Below are 21910 nucleotides of genomic sequence, written 5' to 3'. Positions count from 1 at the left end.
CGATATTATAATTAATCACGTGCACTCGCAGAAAATGTTTATACTGAGCCACGCCTAGTCTCGCGTGGCCAGAGACTAAGCCACGCCCTTCTTTTCCCGCTAGTATAGTTTACAATTAGTCTCGCCCCAGGGACGGATCCAGAGTCTGGAAAGATGGGGGGCACCTTGCTGAAAAAAAGTTGAAGAGCAAAAAAAAAAGAAAAAAGAAAAAAGTCACAACAATAATAGCTAGTTATCCTTCACCAAATATATTATATCACGTATGTTATGTAAAATAAAATCCTATTTATAGCTTCCTAAGTAAGCTACACTTCCCCATGAACACTGTGACTGCTTTATTAGAGTGATTGGTGATTGACTGCTCTATTAGAGTATCTCGATCTTATATACATTTTTTTAAGGGGGGGGGGGGGGGGGGGGGGGGGGGGGGGCACGTGCCCTCTGCGCCCCCCCCCCCCCCCCCCACCCCCTGGATCCGCCACCGCGCCCAGCCTACAAGTACAGACACTCGATGGCTACTAGAGTTGCCACTGATCTTACTCTCTATGATGTGAATCCCACGGGAAAGGAAATTGGTCGCGGTGCTTATGGGAGAGTGTTTGAGGTCGATTATCAAGGAACACTGTGCGCCGCCAAGGAGGTACACGCGTTATTATTACAATATTCACAAGGTGAAGAGTTTCGTAAGATCACAACCGACTTTCTTAACGAGTGTCAAATTTGGAGTACCATTCGTCACCCGTGTATCGTTCAGTTTCTAGGTATGATATTGTACGTGTCACATGATCTCGCTATAGCTGTTCACCATAGGGGTGTACTATCCGGCACGTGACCAGTACAGATTACCTGTTATAGTAATGGAGAAGATGCAACATAGCCTGAGGGGTCTGATGGAGAACTACACCAATATACCACTGAATGTCAAACTATCCATATTGGATGAAGTGTGCCTCGGTCTAAGGTACCTCCATAGTAGGAATCCACCAATTGTACACCGTGACCTCACCCCAAATAACATATTACTGGGAGGCCGTCTTGAAGCCAAGATCACTGACCTGGGTGTTGCTAAAGTGATGCAGACTGACAGTAAAATGACAATGACTAAAATCCCTGGAACACCAGATTTCATGCCACCGGAGGCACTCATCAAAAGGCCAGTATATGGTCCACCATTAGACATCTTCTCTTATGGAGGAGTGGCTCTTAATGTTATTACCCAGCAATGGCCTGAACCAAGTGATCCCATTCAATTCAACCCTAACACGGGGAGAAGAGAGGTAGTGTCTGAGGTGATGAGACGTCAATCTTTCCTGGACAAAATGACTGGAGGTGCTGTAGTCCTGAAGCCATTAGTGATGACATGTTTAGATGATGAGGCCAGAAATCGTCCTTCAGTGATGGAGGTCTCTATGGAAATCAAGAGAATAAAAGATGTTTGTAGTCATCAGACTAGTCGTGATGGGATGAGTCCCATAGTATGGTGGGCTGAGGTATCTGCTCAGTCATCATCTCAACAACAGGTTCGTGAAAATTATTATTATGAAAGAGATACATAGCAGCTGCTGAGAACAGGACCAAAAATGTCAAAACAACCCAAGTATAGTGTGGCATAAACTGGAGTAACAATTTTGCATGCATATGTAACTCCATGTTCCCTTCACTAAATGAACAGTAGTACTACATGCAGTATTAAATTGAAAGTGCATGTGTACCAAATTGCATTCCTTAAAGAGCTATTAAACTCCATGGATTTATTGATGATTTTTAACTTGTTTGTTTTAACCACCTGTACATGTGTGCAACTAGACAATGTGTTTGCATTACCTGTCAAGTGTATGAAGAAAGTTATATTTAGATAACTTTGAGGGCTCTTTGAGGGCTTCGGATTTTATCCCATGCTTGGGACAACATGGTTAAACCAGATTAAAATATCAAGATATTCTAATAGAGCAATCACTCACCCTAATGATACAGTCAACAGTACTGTTATCTGACTGCTCTATCAGATAATCCCTATAATTTACTGATTTGCTATGGCAGGCTACACCTTTATATTACAGTTATTTCTCCTGTGCTGTTAATAATACAAAATTGGCTATCTTGTAATAACATCACTGTCAGAATTATAGGTAGAAGTAAACCAACTCAGTGACACCAAATGTCAAGCTAGCTTTCTGTCTTCATCCTCCATTGTCTAGCATTAATACTGTATTTGTACTCACTTATAGATATTTGAATTTGAGTGTTAATCGGATGGCTGCTGGTTCGAGGCTGCCCAGATCCAGTCATGGATTTTTTCTTCTTTCTCCTACTTTTCAAAAATACTTAGTAAAGTTAATATAAACATCTTAGGCCTTTATAAGGCCTTCTGGTATACAGGTACTTTAATCATAATCATAATGAATGTCATTGAATCTTTGTGGTCTAGTGTAGATTAGTGTCAGTGTTAATTTAAAGTATCTTATAAAGTTAAAGGATCACCATTCCCTCATTATTATGCCATGACTGTACTATTGGAGTATTTGGCTACTGTGTACAACTTTCATTAGCTTTTGTGAAAACAATTCAGTAGTTTTATTATCAACAGGAGAATCATTTGAACATTGTTACTATACAGGTGACATCACTGACCACCCAACTGGAGGAGATGACACTAAGTAATGAGGAGCTGAGGGGAGAGAATGGTGTTCTCAAAACCGAAAATAATGGCCTCAAGGTGGAGAATAGTGGCCTCAAGGTGGAGGTTGATGGCCTCAAGGTGGAGAATAGTGGCCTCAAGGTGGAGGTTGATGGCCTCAAGGTACACGTTGATGGTCTCGAGGTGGAGAATAATGGCCTCAAGGTGGAGGTTGATGGCCTCAAGGTGGAAGTGGATGGTCTCAAGGTGGAGGTGGATGGTCTCAAAGGGGAGAATTCACAACTAACAGTTGAAAATCAACATTTGAAGGTTAGTAGACAAACCATTAGCTATCACATACTGCTATATAGAACTAGTGGTTATTCTTCAGGTAGCACATGGTACATCATTAATTTTCTATATATTCCTATTTCTCTATCTTACACCTAAATGTCAGTTCACTTGTAAAGCTTCTACCACTTGCAAGTGAGTCACCCAAGTGGCACTTATCAACTATACTACAGGCACTTGTGCTTTGATACATATATGCACTCAAAGTCGGACAGCACACTAATGTTATATTTCAATACTTCTTGGATTGTTTCAAATTGTGGGGGTATAAAGAGCATATTATTATACATCTATCTTCCTACAGATTTGCAGATGTGGTGCAAAGTTACGTATTAGTTAATAAAAATATGTATAACAAGTTGATGTAATGCTACTTCTAAAAATCAGGTGCCCATGTAGTTATTAATACTATCCCATTCTAACCAAATAGGCAATTAATCAACCATGTATATAATTGTAGTTTATATTCATGCTATTGTTATTATTAATTTAGTTAGACAAGTAGATTTGTAAATACTGTAATTTAGCGTATTTCATAATTCATGAATTATTTTGTATTTCGGTGATTACATTGCTATGCACTGCTAAGGAAGCATAACTGTAACAAACCACCTTAAACAACACATTACACACAGAAGTATCTTCTCAACTGGTTTGTAGTGTGTCTATCGTGTTTTCTCACACATTGTTTAGACAAAGCCTCGAGGCTGCCCTTCATTTTCGTTCGTGTAAGTACCCCCCCTCAACTTGAAGGATGTGCTATCTCTGGTAGCCCAAAAGACCTTCAACATTGTTTTAAAGGTGTTAAACATCTATAAAACCGAAAGGGGAGACTGTTTACAAAGTATATGAAGAGTAGCCATACCCAGTTAGGGTTGGCAATGAAAAAATCGACCCCCTGTGGATTAACCTGTAACTCAGGGGATGGAGCCTACCAATGGTATAGTTTTAAATAGTGGGTTCAGTAGAGACCAAATGCCTTCTGCTTGGGATATAGCTGTATCGTAAATTTTGACTGATTTTGGCTCATATTCATAAAAACAGGCAGGAACATCTAGAATGTTTTCCAGTGCTTTTTTGGGTTATCACTTGCTTAAAATGTGATTCTCAGTACTTCGATTTTCACTAAAATGATGCTTGACGGTTCTGCAATAAAAAAATCAACCCACATGAACTCATGTAACAAAGTCCAAGGTTGGGTTACAAACTCCCATGCACCTTTTTGTACCTTACCTTTATAGTGTTCACATGCAAATGCAAGCTGATGCTCTCGCCCACACTATGATTTAGAAACTCGCAGCATCCATTCCCCAAGAATACGTATCCATTTTCAATAGTATAATGACCACCATGTAATGCACCATTCATGGAAACATTAAAACGTGCTAAACGGCATCACTGATGCTGCTGCCCATTTTTATTTGAAAACCTGAAAAATCATGGAAAATTAAAATGTGTGCTATGGAAACAGCAAGGGGGATCACCATCTTATTACCCTACAGTTTTGATGTAGACTTGGGTAGGATTGATCACCCAGAGGTGGAGAAGAAACTATGGAGGTTGATTTTTTCATTGCCAACCATACCCATTTTTCAGACTGCCCAGAAGAAACCACCTCAGAGCAAAGTTTACCTGTGCAGAAGTTTAATACAGACTTCATTTCACTTTTACTTCTTACGTGCAAGCTGATTTTACCATTTAATGATTTTTCTCACATGGGTGCGCACAGACAAACATAGATAGATAGGTAAGTACACACACACTTTCCAAAATCAATTTCAGTACAGTGGGCACATGCCAGGTTTAAAAAGCTACCCTAATAGAACATTCATCAAGAAGTAAAAATGTGCAAGAAAATGTCAATAATGTTTAGTTCAAACCAGGGAATCTCCACACCCAAATCCTTAATTTCTCACTTAATTTCTACTGTATAAATTAAAGTTCACACCAGAATGGTGAAGTTTTACAATTTCATAGATATATTATTTGAATTTTACATTGTTCTAGAGCATATATTGCCCAGACAATGTGTGCCTGAGTGGGCCTTTGAATGCCCATGCTAAAGTGGTATGTGAAAGCTATTGTTTGACAGTTCTATAATAATGATGACTATATTTTATACATATGTTATAGTTATATCCCGTTACGAGGGTGGTATCATTGTTATTACATGAGGCGGAGCCGAGGAGAGAGTGTAATAACAATATCATCAGAGTATACAGGATATAACTATTTTATATCTCAGTGCGCGGGAGTGCGCAGAAGTTTACAGATAGTAAATTAAGTTCTGGTTTGAGTTTCTGTCACTGTGCTCAAGATTTCGTCCCAAATTGTGTGGAGATTCCACTTTGTAGCTACAAGGAGACCTTACATACTGCCTACAAACTGTAGCGAAGGGCGGCATCATGAAGCAGTGGTTCCAGGTATGACTCGCCTTCATCAGAAGTTGGTATGGTGGTGTCGTGTGGTGTACAAGAGAAAAATAAAGACCAAGAAGTGGCTACCGTAGTCCGAGATAGAACAATGAAGCTAGAGGAAGTTAGTTCTTCACCATAGTGACCATTGGGAGTGATTGCTGGAGCGAAAATCGTCACGGACTATTCTTGACATTTGTTAAACTATCGTATTGGTAACTTGTAGTGTTATTGTATAAAGGATTAACAGTTTTCTCGTAAGATTTAGCTAGTTTAAGTGCTGTATTGGTGTGTTTTGTATCAATATTTCCTTATTTGGCTTTTTGCTCCATTGGTGAACAATGCCATTCGCGGTTATTATGATGTCACGAACAAGACTTGAGTGGCTCCGCAACAGGGTGATAAGTTAGTTATCACTGGGTGATAATATATCGTACCGTAGCAGTGCCACTCTGTCTAGCTGTATGGTAGTTGTTATAACCCAACGCGGTGCTTTGATACTCCCACGCACTGGGATTTAAATATATACATCGTGCCCCAGTTATATTAACTATCGTCTGAAAAGTGAAGTGTCCATTAGGCTTCGTCGTCTGCTACGTTCAACACGTTACACAGCAGTACGAATCAAGAACTGTTTGAAAAGTTCCTCTGCAATCAAAATAGACACTATGAAAAATACGGCAATTTCCATTACAAAGGGAAGCCATCACATGCTACCACCAAATTGACACTTTACACTGTCAGCAAAGATGAATGGGACACAAAGGAGTACACTGGTAAGTCCATGAAGAATGCATTGTACGTACTGCTGTATGCCAAAAGGCACTGTCAGGCTGAAGCGACGTCGAACAGTGAAAAATCAAGCCCATAGCATTAGCTGTTATCGAGTTACGCTCGTCTGAAGGCATCAGGCAGTCAGTCAGTAGAAAATACTATTAAATAAATAATTGTTAAAATTCTTTTTGAAAGCATTTCGGGTTGATCTGAAAGCTTTTTTGGGCTTAGTTTTACCTAACCAATACTGCCTCATCATCGTCAAGGAAAATTGAGGCTGTTTTTGGGTGATATTATTCCATGGGCCATGTCTACTCCTTTGTAGTCCCTACTATACACTACTATCATACTGTATGATACACTAATTAAGTGTCAATGAATAGTACACCTGTTACTATATAATTGCTGTAGATTATACATACATCAATCCAAATTGTGGATATCCTTCTACCATATTGTAATTCTACGATCATGTAGCATACTACATTGATGGCTGATCAAAGGAGCAGTCTACCACCTCCTGTTCATCCTCAGTCTAAGCAACGTGTGGTCCCAGTACCTCAAAAGAAACAGACAAGGGTGAGTACATCAGTATTGTTTACAAATGCACAGAAAACTATAGAGGCTAGTAGGGGTCATCATAAATACAGTAGTACTGTATAGTAGGGATCATGGAGGTTTGGGCCTTCTTGCCCAACCCAAAAATCGAGCATTACTTAACAGCTTGGCAGTGTTGGGTAGCCCATAAATGACACCACACCCTTCCAACAAGTTCCTATAAATTGAAAATAAATATTATAACTGAATTTCCTGCTAACTGACTCTCTGACTGATGCCTCCAGCTGACTATGGATAAGAGACTATAGGCTTGAATTCTTCACTGTACAATGTCAATTTGGCCCAAGATGTGCCTATTCGGTAACTGCACTATCTACAATACTAACATAATGGACCTTCCTTTGTCCTCCATTTCTTTCTTCACGACTATGTAGGTGTAGACTTGCAGTAACATGTGGAATGGCTACAGTGCTGTATTTTCCATAGAATGAATCGATTGCAGGGGAGCAGGGATACTGCTCTTCATTGATAACAGGTGGGACATAGCTGGAACTGAAGCAAAGCCTGGCATTCTTGAAGATTGCACTTTTTTCACAGTTAAGCTGTTTTGGCATGGAGATCACACATTTATAAGTCCCAAGTGGTTGGCATTGGCACTACTTTTGTTTCTGTTTTCTTATTCATGATAATGATTATTCAGTGAAAACAGAATATTGTTTTGGTACACACTATCAAGCTCACGTCAGATGTGGTAGTGTGAACAAAATATACATAAGGGTTTTTATTGAGCCATTACACAGAAAAGCAAGACTCAAATTGATTAAAACTATATACCATCTTCAAAAATCTTTGTTTCATTTTGTAGCCCCGATGGTATGCTTGTCACATATGTTTGTTTACAATGCAGTAAAGTCATCATCATTTCTTCAAACAACTGCCTTCATATTAGTCACTACTTCATATGTCTATACACAAGTAACTACAGAGCTAAACTATACCTTGGATGACTTGCCAATCCATTGTGAGCATTGTAAGCCAAATCCCAATGCTGCAGACTAATGCAAACAAAAGTTATGTAGCACCTGTAGTTTAACATAATTGCTGTAAAAATCAATTTCTTTGCTCTCCCTACTGATAAAACCTACTCACCACAATAGGCTGGAAGTTTAGTGATCCATTCCTTTGACACTAGCGATAATGACCGAGAAAATAAAAAAAATGATTGAAGTTGCACAAACTAGGTGGTCTTTTGCTGTGACAGTGATAGCCAGAGACTTACAGATCAACAGTACTAGAACATTTTCATTTGCACTTCCACTTGATTTCCACATAAATTTTAATCTTAGAAACAGTATCAGCTTGCAATGGAGTAGAAGTGGCCAACAATTATTTAAACACACTGGTCAAAGTTATTATCATCACTCTTCTATAGAAGGAATATGGTAATTCACTCCTATAATACGTTAGTGAAGTGTGCAGGTTAGAAAGCCAGCGTGCCACACCGTGAGTATATTTACAGGAAGAAACAGCGATTTTCACACATACATAGCTCCTTGCTCCATCCTCAAATTGGAATCATTTCTATACTGCAAACACCCTCCACCTTCAGCACCCCACATACCAAATGTGAGTAAGATTGTCTAACACAATTGTGAAATACGAACTCTCAAAGTTCAGCTTAATTTCTTAATTTTTTCTTTCTTCATTAAGAGGAATTTGGGGGCTTAGATTATTCTTTTTGCACACTTTACAAAAATCATTGTGATATGCAAATGTGCAGCACGATTAGTTGAACTTTAGTGCACTTTAAGAACATATTGCTGCACGATCACGTACCAAGTTTGGTGCAAATCTGATTAATAGTCATAGAGCTATAGACGATTATTTGCATTATATAGGTCAACTTGTTGTCACACCCACAGGGTGAACCATTTATGGGAATCATTTATAGTGCATTTACACTAGCAGTTGGACACGGTATGACACAGTACAGTATGGCATGGTACGCTTAATTTTGCTAGTGTAAACGGGTATCAATCCAAGCCAAACTATTACGAGCCGGGCTCGCCTAGCCCTGCTACTTCAACCATGCTGGCTCAATACAGCACGGCACGGTAGACAAATTGAAACAAACCTTGCTATACCCTTTGCTGCTGTACGTAAATATGATGGCTTCTACCATGGCCAAACGTGAAACAAAGTCCAGTCACCACGTTCGACTTGAAATGGACTTTCCATCAAGCGGTAGCCGCTGATATTGTCCCTCAAACGGATTGCTGGTAACTTGTACGACAGCAACAGCTTGAAACGAGCTTGAAAACGGTGCGGGCATCTCGTAGGACGATACTTTAGCCATCACGTGCTTATGTATAAACTTGCCCAGCACAGTTATTTCCTTACCAATGTAAACGCACACTTAAAACACAGCGTACCGTACCGTGCTGTACTGTACCGAGCTGGAGCTACTAGTGTAAACGCACTGTTAAAATTGGTATGCATGTAGGCTAACCATCACAGCTCAATCATTTGTAGTTTAAAAGAAATCACACTGACAGCTAAGAGTTACAAGGTAAAAATAAGCAACTTACTGTAAATTGTGGGGTTGAATACTCTAATAGAACAGTCACCGCAGGGTACAAAAAAGTACATGAAAATGTTGAAAAAGTTACCAGCATTCAAATCAGGGACCTCATACTGAACACCTAAATCCTTAACCACTGAGCCACTGCTATCATGGCTGATCACCTCACTTATTTTCTACCTTATAAATAAAAATTCTAGCTAAAATCTAATCAGTAGTATTTGATTTCACAACTTCTTTCACCCAGCAGCATTTTGAAAGCCTCACTCTTTATACAGCTTGGCTATTTTTGCATGGATACTCCTTACTCTAATAAAATACATAATTTTTGTAATGTGGTGAATTAGCACTGACTGTTCATCAGAGTGTTTTGCAAACACAGAACTACAGTAAAATGACACAAACATTGTATAGACCCTGTGTGCACTAAGGCATGGTCTGGTGAAAGTTGTTATGGCTTCAGATTTCATGATGATTTACGGGGGATTTTGGACAGAAATGAGGGCAAAAGTATCGAGCGTTTTATTGCAAAAACCTTTCTAAGAACAGATAACTTACCATGCAAAAAGTATGTTATGTACTTTTACCTAGTAACTTACCTTTTAACAGCAGTCCTTACCTAAGCACTCCTCGGGTTTTTCAGTATGATTACTTTGTATTACATTATAAAAAAATTCCTACCATGGAACGAATATGTTTTTGCCCTGGCGGATGTGCCATTTCGATGACATAAGTACACAGGGTATATAGTTGTTTACTATATATGAAAACCTGTTACTGGTTTATACACTGGTAACATCACAGCAGATGTGGTGATCCATTTTGTGAATATTTAGCCTCTCAATAGCCAACAACTCTGTTGTTATATAACTGAATATTATAGAAGATCAAACACTGCCAGGTCAATCACACAGGTTATAGTTGTAACACACTTTACCCTTGGGCCTGTGGCTCTCAGTTGTCATGTTTACTAATCAAATACAGACCAAATGAATGTGTTATAACCAATTTGTTGTATGGGGTAATCAGATCAAAGAGGTCCATTTGCAACATGGAAGAAGTAAGAAAACCTGGCTTTATATTGGCTATTGTGTGCTGTATCTAAGAAACAATTTTACTTCTGATGGTAATTCACTAGTATGTAGCTAGTTTATTTGTTGGTAGTACATTTCCGTAGAATGAGCATATGGCCAATTATTCTGCCAGCCGCCCCTTGCTTAAATCGAAGAGACAAGATTTTCCTGGTAGCCTAGAGGCTCTGCTTTAAACGCCTGAAAATCCTAATGGCAAAGTTTGTGAAGGTCGCTATACTAAACTGGTAAATGAAGCAACCTTCGAGCTAAAGCTTACTTATGCAGAAATATAACACTGTACAGGGTTCAGTTAGCTTTTGTTTCTCACATATTGGCTGCTTGTACCACTTATGGTTTTCCTCACAAGAGTGTGCATGGACAAACATGGACAAACATTGGTAAACACACACACACACACACACACACACACACACACACACACACACACACACACACACACACACACACACACACACACACACACACACTTTTATGAAAACAATTTCAGTATACCAGGTGCTGATATCAAACTTTGGCTGACTGTATACATGCCTGCTTTAAAAACTGCTGCACATATACTGTCAGTTAGGACATTATTATTTAACAATGACAAAACACTCTAATAGAACAGTCAGTACACTAAACTATATTATCCATACACACTGACCACACATGATAACAAAACAACTACTACACATATCCTGTCAGTAAGGACATTATCATTCAACAATGACAAAACACTCTAATAGAACAGTCAGTACACTAAACTATATTATCCATACACACTGACCACACATGATAACAAAACAACTACTACACATATCCTGTCAGTAAGGACATTATCATTCAACAATGACAAAACACTCTAATAGAACAGTCAGTACACTAAACTATATTATCCATACACACTGACCACACATGATAACAAAACAACTACTACACATATCCTGTCAGTAAGGACATTATCATTCAACAATGACAAAACACTCTAATAGAACAGTCAGTACACTAAACTATATTATCCATACACACTGACCACACATGATAACAAAACAACTACAACACATATCCAGTCAGTAAGGATGTTATCATTTAACCCTTAAATCCGCACGCAATTATTAATAAAAGTGCACTTTCAGCCGTAATGCGTGACTGTAAACAAAGCGCTGTAACTTCCATACGGTAAGCTGTAAGGTTATGCAATTTGTACCATTCTATCCATGATGTAAAAAGGAACAAATCAGTACCTAGGGTTTTACCCTTTGGCAAAAGCATAAAGCCAAAACTTGCCATGAATACAAGCTATCACAAAATACAAAACAACTCATTACATACCTTCAGAAAATGGTTGATAACTTCTTCACAGTGTGTCCTATGGAGTTCTGGTAAGGACTATTCAATTCTCCATTCAATGACAAATCACGCCGCATAAAGCTCACATGAGTCAAACATTTTTTATGAATAGCTACCGACGCGATGCGTATGAAGTAACAGGAAATACAGTTGCCGTTCTTCGTGGCGTCATAACAAGTGAGCAATTGTTGTCACAGCAATTATTAATACTTGTCTAAGTAGCCCAATGAATAAACTTTCCATTGTTATAAGGTTTTCAGTTGTTATCATTAGACAAGCTTGGCTGCGCTGGCTGTTTAGAAACCATTCTTTAAGCATGTGTTACTTATAATATTTGTGCGTTTTACATGCTTTAAACAAAAACTCGCCGATATATTGGAATATGCGGCTTTAAGGGTTAACAATGACAAAACACTCTAATAGAACAGTCAGTACACTAAACTATATTATCCATACACACTGACCACACATAACAACTACTACACATATCCTATCAGTAAAGACATTATCATTCACCAATGACAAAACACTCTAATAGAACAGTCAGTACATTAAACTTTATTCCATACACACTGACCACACATAATAACAAAACAACTACTACACATATCCTGTCAGTAAAGACATTATCATTCACCAATGACAAAACACTCTAATAGAACAGTCAGTACACTAAACTATATTATCCATACACACTGACCACACATAACAACAAAACAACTACTACACATATCCTGTCAGTAAAGACATTATCATTCACCAATGACAAAACACTCTAATAGAACAGTCAGTACACTAAACTATATTATCCATGCACACTGACCACACGTAACAACAAAACAACTACTACACATATCCTGTCAGTAAGGACGTTAACATTTAACAATGACAAAACACTCTAATAGAACAGTCAGTACACTAAACTATATTATCCATACACACTGACCCATAGGCGGCGGAAAGGGGGGGCTAGGGGGCTAAAGCCCCCCCTAGGTCTGCTGAGGGGGGGCTTAGCCCCCCCTCAGAATGATATCACACCGAAATTATCTTTCTTGGAGTGGGGCTGAAAACCGTGATAAAGATCGAGATACTCTAATAGAGCAGTCACACTAATAAAGTAGTCAGTGTGTAGCGAGCTATGTAAGGATTTTTATGTAGTTTATCAGCTAGAAATGGTAGCTGGTGAGGTGGAAAGCTCTTGTGAGCTGGTTGTGACCTTTTTTTTTTTTTTTTTTTTTTGGTCTCACCATACCAAACTATAGAAAGAAGTCTGGGTCAGCTCAGCGAAGCCCCCCCTCATATCAACTACTTCCTCCGCCGCTGCACTGACCACACATAACAACAAAACAACTACTACACATATCCTGTCAGTAAGGACGTTAACATTCAACAATGTGATAAAACACTCTAATAGAACAGTCAGTACACTAATAACATATCACACTAGTGACCCAATAATACCTGTAATACAGGGAGTTTAAATATTGACACTAAAACTATTGAATGTAGGCCCAGTGGTGACTTGATGTGAATTTTGATTATGAATAAACTACATAAGAATAACAAGGTGCTACTGAGGCCAAATGTAAATGTGCCATGCGAAAAGGTTTGATGGTGGTCGTGCCATTAAGCACAGTGAGCCACAACACAAACTCATACAATGTTTCAAGTACACTAAAGTACTTACTTTACTAGCCATGAACAAACTAAAGTTATCATAATGCCAATGGTTAAATCTATTCAGTACCATATTCAATATTATATATGACATTGTGCCAGGTGTCACAACAATATAAACTAACCCATGACCCAACTCTGGCTCAATGTTAGATTCACAAAACTGAAACCCACAATCAATCTTGTAAAGTGTTACTATAATACAGCAGAAGTTTGATCACATCTGGTGATATCTGGCTTCACACAATGGATTTACACTGGAATTGAACTCTAAATAATATTTTAATGGTATACGTGGTGACTGCTAATCACACCACTCCTAGACAGTTAACACTCACTACAAGGTGTTTATTAGGTACATCACTAATACATGTTAAGTGGATGTGCCTACCAACCAGAAAAACTACGTCATGGAGTATTGTATGTTAAACCTCTCTATACTAGTGTACTATTGACTCCATTACCACCAAAACAGTATACTCAACTTACTATTGTTCTTTTCATCACTTTCAGTTCTTCCTTATTTGCTCCTTAGCCATTTTGAGCTAATCCCTAGACAACAGTAACAAAATAAACTGATCATTTCCTACACATGTACAATGTGTACATATACAATACATTAGCTATAAACAGTGTCTTGATGGTGGGGTGAAGATGAGTGATGGAATACCCTACCATGTCCCTTATGTCTACAGGGTATATGACTACATGAACTGTTTATGGTAACATACACACAATATTATAATAACACTATTAGTAATAGTTCTTGTTATTAGTGTATGTATATAACATGTGTGAATCCCTAAATGTGTTTGGTGATCACCAGTTACTATAGTAACCATTCATCTAATGTGTTTGTTGTGTAAACAACATGTTAACATTGTTATTACTAATTTATTGTTGTTGTTTAGGAACAACTGGTCCAGTCCCCCACACCAGACCTGTTCAGTGGACCAGTGAACATCAAGTGGCAATATGGAGCCCCTAGACCAGTGGAGGGTGGACACCACACTGGTGTGTTATGTGATGGGAAGGTCTACATTGGAGGAGGATGTGATAATACTTTACGATCATACAGGATAGTACTAGTCCCATCACACAGGATAGATGTGTACAATCCAGTTAACAACTCATGGAGCCCTTCTCCTATCAACACTACTTATGGCTTCTTTGCCATGACCACCCTCAACAACCAGTTGATCACTGCTGGAGGGATGGATAGAAGTAATAAGGTGACCAACAAGATATTCTCACTAGATGGTGATCACCTAAAGGAGTACACCAGGATGATTACACCAAGATATTGGGCCACAGCTGCTGGTTATCAGGGAACACTTATTATAACTGGAGGTATAGATGACCAGGGGAAGGTATTAGCCACTACTGAACTGCTTGACAGTACAACTGGACAGTGGTACACTACCAGTGATCTACCACTACCACACTACTTGCTACAATCAGTAATAGTTGACAACACCCTCTACCTGTTAGGAGGATGCAATCAAGATGGCAATTATTCTCCAGCAGTATTTACTGCTCCACTGGACACTCTGTCCAGTCACCAGTTGAAGTGGAGTTCACAACAAGATACTCCATGGTGCCGTTCAGCTCCTGTCAGCATACAAGGTAGACACCTACTAACAGTAGGTGGAGTGAAGAAGACAGGAAGTGGTGCTGTGCTCACTAGTGACATTAACATGTTCAACAAGGTCAGTCACAGCTGGGAAGCCATAGGAAATATTCCATCAGCAAGAAGTGTACCAGCTGTAGTTAGTGTAGCTGATAACAAAATAGTTGTAGTAGGAGGGGTGGATGATAAGGTAGAGTATACTAATACTGTATGGATTGGCTCATGTGAGCCACAGTAACTGTATACATTGTACATGTTATTATTGTACCATCTTATTAATAACAAGTTGTTAGTAAACTAGTAATTGTACTAACTGGTAATGTGTATTTATAATTATAACTGATTTCTAATTAATATTGCTATAACACAAATCTCATGGACCGGGTCACTATATAACACAATTGTCAGACACTCACAACAGGATCGTTACCATAGTAACATGCACGTGATATGTGTGAATACCCTCACCTCTCAAATATTCCTCAAAGAATAGTAAGATGTTGTCTTCTTTCACTATCATCAACTCATCCTTGACCATTCCTTGTTCCCTACAAGACACCATTGTGGTTATCAACCATCACTAATATTCCCTGTACAAAGATACTTGTGGAGCTATCAACACTATGTCACTAACTCTCTTGATCTGATTCCAGCTATATAATAATTAATGAGACTACCTCCTGTATCATATAGCTATAATATATACCTTCCAAGGGGTCTACTTTGGTGGTAAAAATCCTGTATGTAACAAATCTTGAAATGTTTAGCATTAACTGGAATACATGAACCAGGTGATGTTTAGTAGCCACAAAAAAAGCTAAAAATTAAAAGTGGATTTTTCTCAAGAGAGCTAACATTTCAGCCAACTAGATTATTAGGTGTCAACAACACACATGTATGGTTTGGCTCCATTACAAGTTCAGGAAACAGATGTAATGAACATTGCACTTTTATGGCTTCCCATAAGAAATGTATGGTTGATTGGCCATCAGTATTATGTCGGACATTTGAACAAAAAGATTTTGAAATATTTTTAGTGGGTCAAGCAGTACTACAAATGAGCCAAATTTCAAGATCGTGTGTAATTGCATCATCCATGAGTTATTAAATGTTTTTGAGGATTCAGCTCAACACGTATATACTATAGTCTAGGTCAGGTCAATTGCTGGCTAAGAAGCCTTTAAACCAGTTTTACCTACTCACCTGGTAAACCATAAATTATCCCTAGTGTATGTGTGTACTAGAGGGGTCTGGGAGTATACTCCACAGGAAAAATTTGAAATTTCAATGCTTTGAAATTGAATCTGAGAGCATTTTCAGTGGTAAACGAGTACTTGAATCTATAATATTATGGCAATGACTGTCAGGTACTGTACAAGTAGATACATCAGTAAATGATGACATTTCAGTTAGACTCATATGCTTGATAATCTGTTAATGGAGACAGATTGAATAAACTGCACCTACTTATATCTGAATGTTCTATTAGAGTAGTTAGATGACTGCTCTATTAGAGTATCTCAATCTCGTACACTCCCAATACTGATTCTCATAGTATTTCATTCTTGTATAACGTTTAGCACAAATCCTACTAAGGCAAAGTTAGTTGGATAATGACTAAAAGTAGATACAATAGTGACATTGGACAAAAGTGAAGGGGTACTGCCTCCTCCACCACTCAAAAATTGCAGGGAATTTTTTGTTGTGAGGAACCATCGACTTTCATCAGAAATTTGTCCTGACCGTTGACCTGGTTCCATTTATTTTCGCTATATTTTCGTACACTGCTTACTTGTGAAGCTTTGACCGTGCTGGGAAAATAGCTTGACCGTTGTTCTTAGTGACACCCCCTTGGACCGGGTAGCTTATCACAGAATATACATTTACACCCTTACATGTGTTAGTATATGCAGGTCTGTAGTGTTGATAACCATATACCACTCACTGAAGCTATGGATGTTGAATCCTTCCGTTTATTTCTGTCCAAGAAAGAATCAATTACAATTTCAACTGCCGCAAGCTGGCTGCATAGGTTGCTGCTGCCGCTACTGGGTTGATTCTGCGCCAAATTTCCGCCACACCGGTTCCATGTTTCGCTGATAACACCCAGAACTGCGAAATCAGCGAAAAATTTTCCCTCGAATAAACTAATCATTAATTTTAGGTCAATTGTTAATTCTAATTAAGCGTGTCATAAATTAGAATGTAGCGAACTAACATGTTAAAACTGCTACAGCAAATTTAGTGGAGAAGGGCAAAATTTTGTTAGCATTACATCGGTTACCATGTTTACCAAACGAAGTTGCTACAGATCCGACCAGTCGGACACAAACTTTAAGCGCATCGTCAAGCGCATCGTGCATCGCTAGAAGTCCGACTAGTTACGTGATCTTTGTTCTTCATCGTTTTTACTTACTCTGAGGGGAATTTCAGACTTCTAACAAGGCGTACGTGAGGAAGGAACTCAAATAATAGGATATGAGGTATGTAAGTAACCTTGTCAGTGGATAGGTGTGCAGATCAACACGTGTTTCACTTGTCTGTTCCTGAGTGCATTGTAATACTGTGAACAGAAGTCTTCACAGATGTACATGCAGTTAATTTGGCTTGGCTACAGTATCAGAGATCCTTGTAGTGTGTAGAGGATGCATGGTTGTATCAATATTTATTGTGAGCACTTCAAATTGTTCTAAGCAGCAGTCTCTCTAGTGTTGTATAAATCATAGATGCTTTTGTCGATCACTGAGTAGAGGTATGGTACAGCTTAAATCCCTTGACACTGCCTGTCTAGGTTGTGTAGTGTTAGGCCAGGAAAACTTGATTGCTTGTTTCTCATCCACCAAAATTCAGATTTCCATGTGGGCGGTAGGTCATTATTAAAGAAGTACTCTAAATCAAGCTGTCTGTTATTATAAACGTTAGCTGAAGCTTGTTAAGTAACTATTACTTACATTTTACTTACATGAGATTTGCTGTGCTGTAAAATGATAGCCAGCCTTCTTAGCATCAAAATATGTGTGCACATGATTGATGCCTGGCCTTAGGTAAAGAAACGAGTTCTCAACTACCAGCCACCTGTGTAAGCCTGCGTCCCGGCCTGTGTTTAAGGTATCTATCACGGAATGAGTAGTGATAAGTTGTTCAGCAATAGACAAGTCATACATTGTTAGTCTTGTTACAGATTAAGCACGTGGTATTAATAAATACTGCATGCTTGAGACATCATGTATCAAGATGATTGTTGTGACATCATGTATCAAGATGATTGTGGGATTACAACTATAACAACTATACTAGATCAGAGGAGGTTGGACGTGCTTTAAGCGCCACTAAAACAAATTACACAAAATCCCTTTTGTTGAGGAGGTTAATACATCACGATCTCAGAATAACTCACTGTTCATGTTTCATTAATAGAATACATATGTGAAGGCGTGAAGTAGTGTGCACCAAACTGCAACTTATTAATTACACACGGAATTCAAGCACTGATTACAAAACAAAGTACATTCCCTTGAAGCTTACACAAAGGATGATCTGAATATCTAATGATCCCCACCGATCCCCACCGTTTTTCAGTTTTGTATTGTGACTATTGATGATCACGTGAAATACCAAATCAAAGAATGTAATTAAAGTATAGCTCACATGAACGCGTCCAACCTCCTCTGATAGGAGATGTACTATTGATAGTGATCTTAAAAGTCACCTGAGGCTATCTATAGTGCTAGTAACCAGACTTTAAAATATTTATTATAACCTTTCAGTCAGTCATGTAAATAATGAGGTCATGAAGTACATCTTAGCTATATGTTAGGGACCTACTTGACATGTTTACTATAATGAGGTGGTCATATTAATGAGGTCACTACTAGTAAGATGCCCTTAGCTATGTTTGGGACCTACTTGACATGGTCACTACAATGAGGTGGTCTTGTTAATGAGATCATGAAGTACACTTTGGCGGACCTACTGGACATGGTCACTATAATGAGGTGGTCTTACTAATGAGGTCATGAAGTACACCTGTTTGAGACCAACTAGAAGTGATCAGGTGTCATATAAAAAGAGGTGGCTGCTTATTGAGATTTTTCTGTAAGCTAGAGAATTTTACACAATACTTCATTTGATGCTACCAATCAAATAGAAATCTGTGGTGGGGTTACTGAATAGCTGGTACCCTGTGATCTTGCCCATGGTTGTATACTACATTCACCAAACGAAAGTCAGCAACGCCAAAACAATTTTACGGTCAGCTTACTTTCTGTCCTGTTTAAGACAGCTGTCATTAGCATGGCGTGGCAATGACACAAGGGTAACACTCAATGCTAGGTAGCACACACAGTTTTCCACTTGTTAGCTTACTTTCTAGACAAGACAAACATAATTGGGTAGCTACTTGATACACTAATGTCACAGTGTGGCACTAACATGGGTCTCAATACTAGTAGCCACAATTTGCCACTTCCTTTTGCTCTTTCTTCACTTGCTTTGCCTAGGTATTGGTGACTAGCATGTATACCCTTTTAAGGGGTAGGATGCAGTAGAATAGCGGGTGTAACTAATCACTGGACTGGAACACTGGACTGGACTACTGGACTGACATATTTTTGGTTTTTACACATTCTGAGGTTGGTTTTATTGAGTCTTGCTAGCCAAGGGCCTTCAGAAAACTTGCAGTCTGCTACTAAAATGATGAGTGTGAGAGGTGGAATAAGCAAAAACTTACTTCCAGTGATTTCACCTATTATGTTCTTCTACAGTACATATACTACTATACTCCTTATCAGTATGCTGCAGGGAATGTGCTAGTTATGGTTAACCAACAATAAAGTCTTAGAGATAGTAGCAAGCTCTTGTACAATGTTAATAAATTTGGTCACATATTATAGTACACCAACCAGCACATCTAAGAACCAATCATGATAACAGAAAAACCCTACAGTCGTGCAATGAGTTTGTATATTGCATGTAGGAATGAATTTAGCCACAATAGATTATCCTAGGAAGGATAGGTTGTGTCCAGGGGTCTGAGCTATTTAGTGCAAGGATTCATTGGTAGCACAAATATAGTAAAATGATTTTTGGTTAGCTATTGCTATAATTATTACAATCTCCAAAACACGATACTAAGAAGTGTATAAATGTTGTAGAGCATAACAATTAGTCAGTTTTAGCTTACTCCACTCCTCACACTCATCATTTTAATAGCAGACTGCAAGTTTTCTGAAGGTCCTTAGCTAGCAAGACTCAATAAAACCAACCTCAAAATGTGTAAAAACCAACCTCAGAATGTGTAAAAACCAAAAATATGTCAGTCCAGTAGTCCAGTCCAGTGTTCCAGTCCAGTAGTCCAGTCCAGTGATTAGTTACACCCGTAGAATAGCTATGCAACAGACTGGTATACTTTGAAGTTGCTATGAAAAATATTTTTAGATACTACTAAACCTCTGTGTGTTAACAGTAACCCAGAAAAAAGCTTAAAGGCATGCTGGCTGAACTGTCACAGCCAGTGTAAGCTAGATATGCTGCTGGATATAATTCTTGTTGTTTTGTGCATACATATACTTGTGTTCAGTGAAATATAATAAAGTTATGTGCATCCTTTCTTTCAAGGCAAGAACTATCCAGTGTCAAGTTACAGCTACCACAAGTATAGTACCAGTTAAAGAGGATAAGGAATTCTGAAAACAACAAAAATTGTACTGCAGCTACTATCCAGTGTCAAGTTACAGCTACCACAAGTATAGTACCAGTTAAAGAGGATAAGGAATTCTGAAAACAACAAAAATTGTACTGCAGCTATTTAAAAATATTGCACAAAACTAACTTAACATCTCAATGACAGCATGCAGTGATGATAAGTGAAGAGGAGCCAGATTTGAACTACCATGTTTGAAGCAGTATGATAAACAACCCCAATTGATGAGCTTCAAAAACAGCAAAAGACAAGAAACAAAGTATGTGAAACCTCTCCACATAAATTTTCTATTTGAATAATTGTTGTGAAGAAAATGACTATTTGATTATGCATTAACCACAAAAAAGCAGTAAAGTAAAGCCTGAGAGCTATTTCTGTCTCTTCTAAAAATGAATTGTTCAGTGTGATTATGCCACCTTGTTCACAATTTTCAAGCTTCAAAGTTGGCTTCATCCTTAAATAGTGTGTTTATGAATCAAATTGTGTCATGTGACAAAATAGACAAATTGTTTTAGCACTAATTTGTAGTGTCACTGTTTGATTCTTAACCAGGGATGGGATCTTTGATATACAGTGATTAGTACAAAATTACTTACACGCACTGCACCATTACAGGGTTTTAGTATAGTATACTGTTATATGATAGGGCTGGATACCAGGTTATGGTGTACTTTGAACATAATGACACCAAGACGAAGATCCAGTACAACAACTACATATAAATAATACATCATTTGTCAATCTTCTTCAGCAAATCAACTCTCATGACACATAGCTGTGGCAGACAAGAAGTTATCTAGCTTTGGACCATGATGTTGCCTGTATTAGTTACATGTACAAGTTGTAATGTAGATTACATGCTTACTATTTTATTTTGTGTAGTACTTGTCCAGAATGAATGTCTACCTAGCCCTGGAACAGTCAGGGTAACCAAATCAACATGAATCTTGATAGTACTAAGAAACGACTAAAAGATAAACAAAAATGCTAAGTTATACAAATATACATCTAGGCTTGATTTCAGTGACAAATATTAGATGTATGCATGTTTTCCAGTTTGTTGTACAGATTCAAACAAAATAAATAAAAGCACTGTTTGGAGTTGTAGTGTTTGGAGTTGTAGTGTTTGGAGGGTTGTGTGTCTTCCAGTAGAAGGTTAAGCATAGTTAAAAGCAACTCCA

General features: G+C 38.3%; 1 protein-coding gene and 2 long non-coding RNA genes across 4 annotated transcripts; 2 read left to right on the top strand and 1 right to left on the bottom strand.

Annotated features, from left to right (window-relative positions):
* The first annotated feature begins 479 nt into the window (after positions 1–479).
* Positions 480–15382, top strand: LOC136265348 (serine/threonine-protein kinase WNK-like). Of its 2 annotated transcripts, XM_066060146.1 has the most exons (5): positions 480–761; positions 811–1520; positions 2618–2947; positions 6634–6735; positions 14310–15382. In XM_066060146.1, exons 1-5 carry the CDS (start codon positions 512–514, stop codon positions 15264–15266), a joined length of 2349 nt encoding a protein of 782 aa, XP_065916218.1. In that variant the 5' UTR covers positions 480–511; the 3' UTR covers positions 15267–15382. The 2 variants fall into 2 exon arrangements, with proteins under 2 accessions (XP_065916218.1, XP_065916219.1); XM_066060147.1 differs by lacking the exon at positions 6634–6735.
* LOC136265381 (uncharacterized) lies at positions 6551–17364 on the bottom strand. The gene is made up of 4 exons (XR_010705490.1): positions 16974–17364; positions 15497–15576; positions 13888–13950; positions 6551–6715 (listed from the first exon to the last, which is right to left on the bottom strand). It is a non-coding gene; the product is annotated as an uncharacterized lncRNA (long non-coding RNA).
* On the top strand, positions 17226–21850 carry LOC136265375 (uncharacterized). The gene is made up of 3 exons (XR_010705483.1): positions 17226–17511; positions 20645–20988; positions 21612–21850. It is a non-coding gene; the product is annotated as an uncharacterized lncRNA (long non-coding RNA).
* The last annotated feature ends 60 nt before the right edge of the window (positions 21851–21910 follow it).

Source organism: Dysidea avara, chromosome 9 (genome assembly GCF_963678975.1).
Source record: "Dysidea avara chromosome 9, odDysAvar1.4, whole genome shotgun sequence".
In the NCBI taxonomy this organism is placed as follows: domain Eukaryota; kingdom Metazoa; phylum Porifera; class Demospongiae; order Dictyoceratida; family Dysideidae; genus Dysidea; species Dysidea avara.
This window is presented reverse-complemented; position numbering and strand designations above follow the sequence as displayed.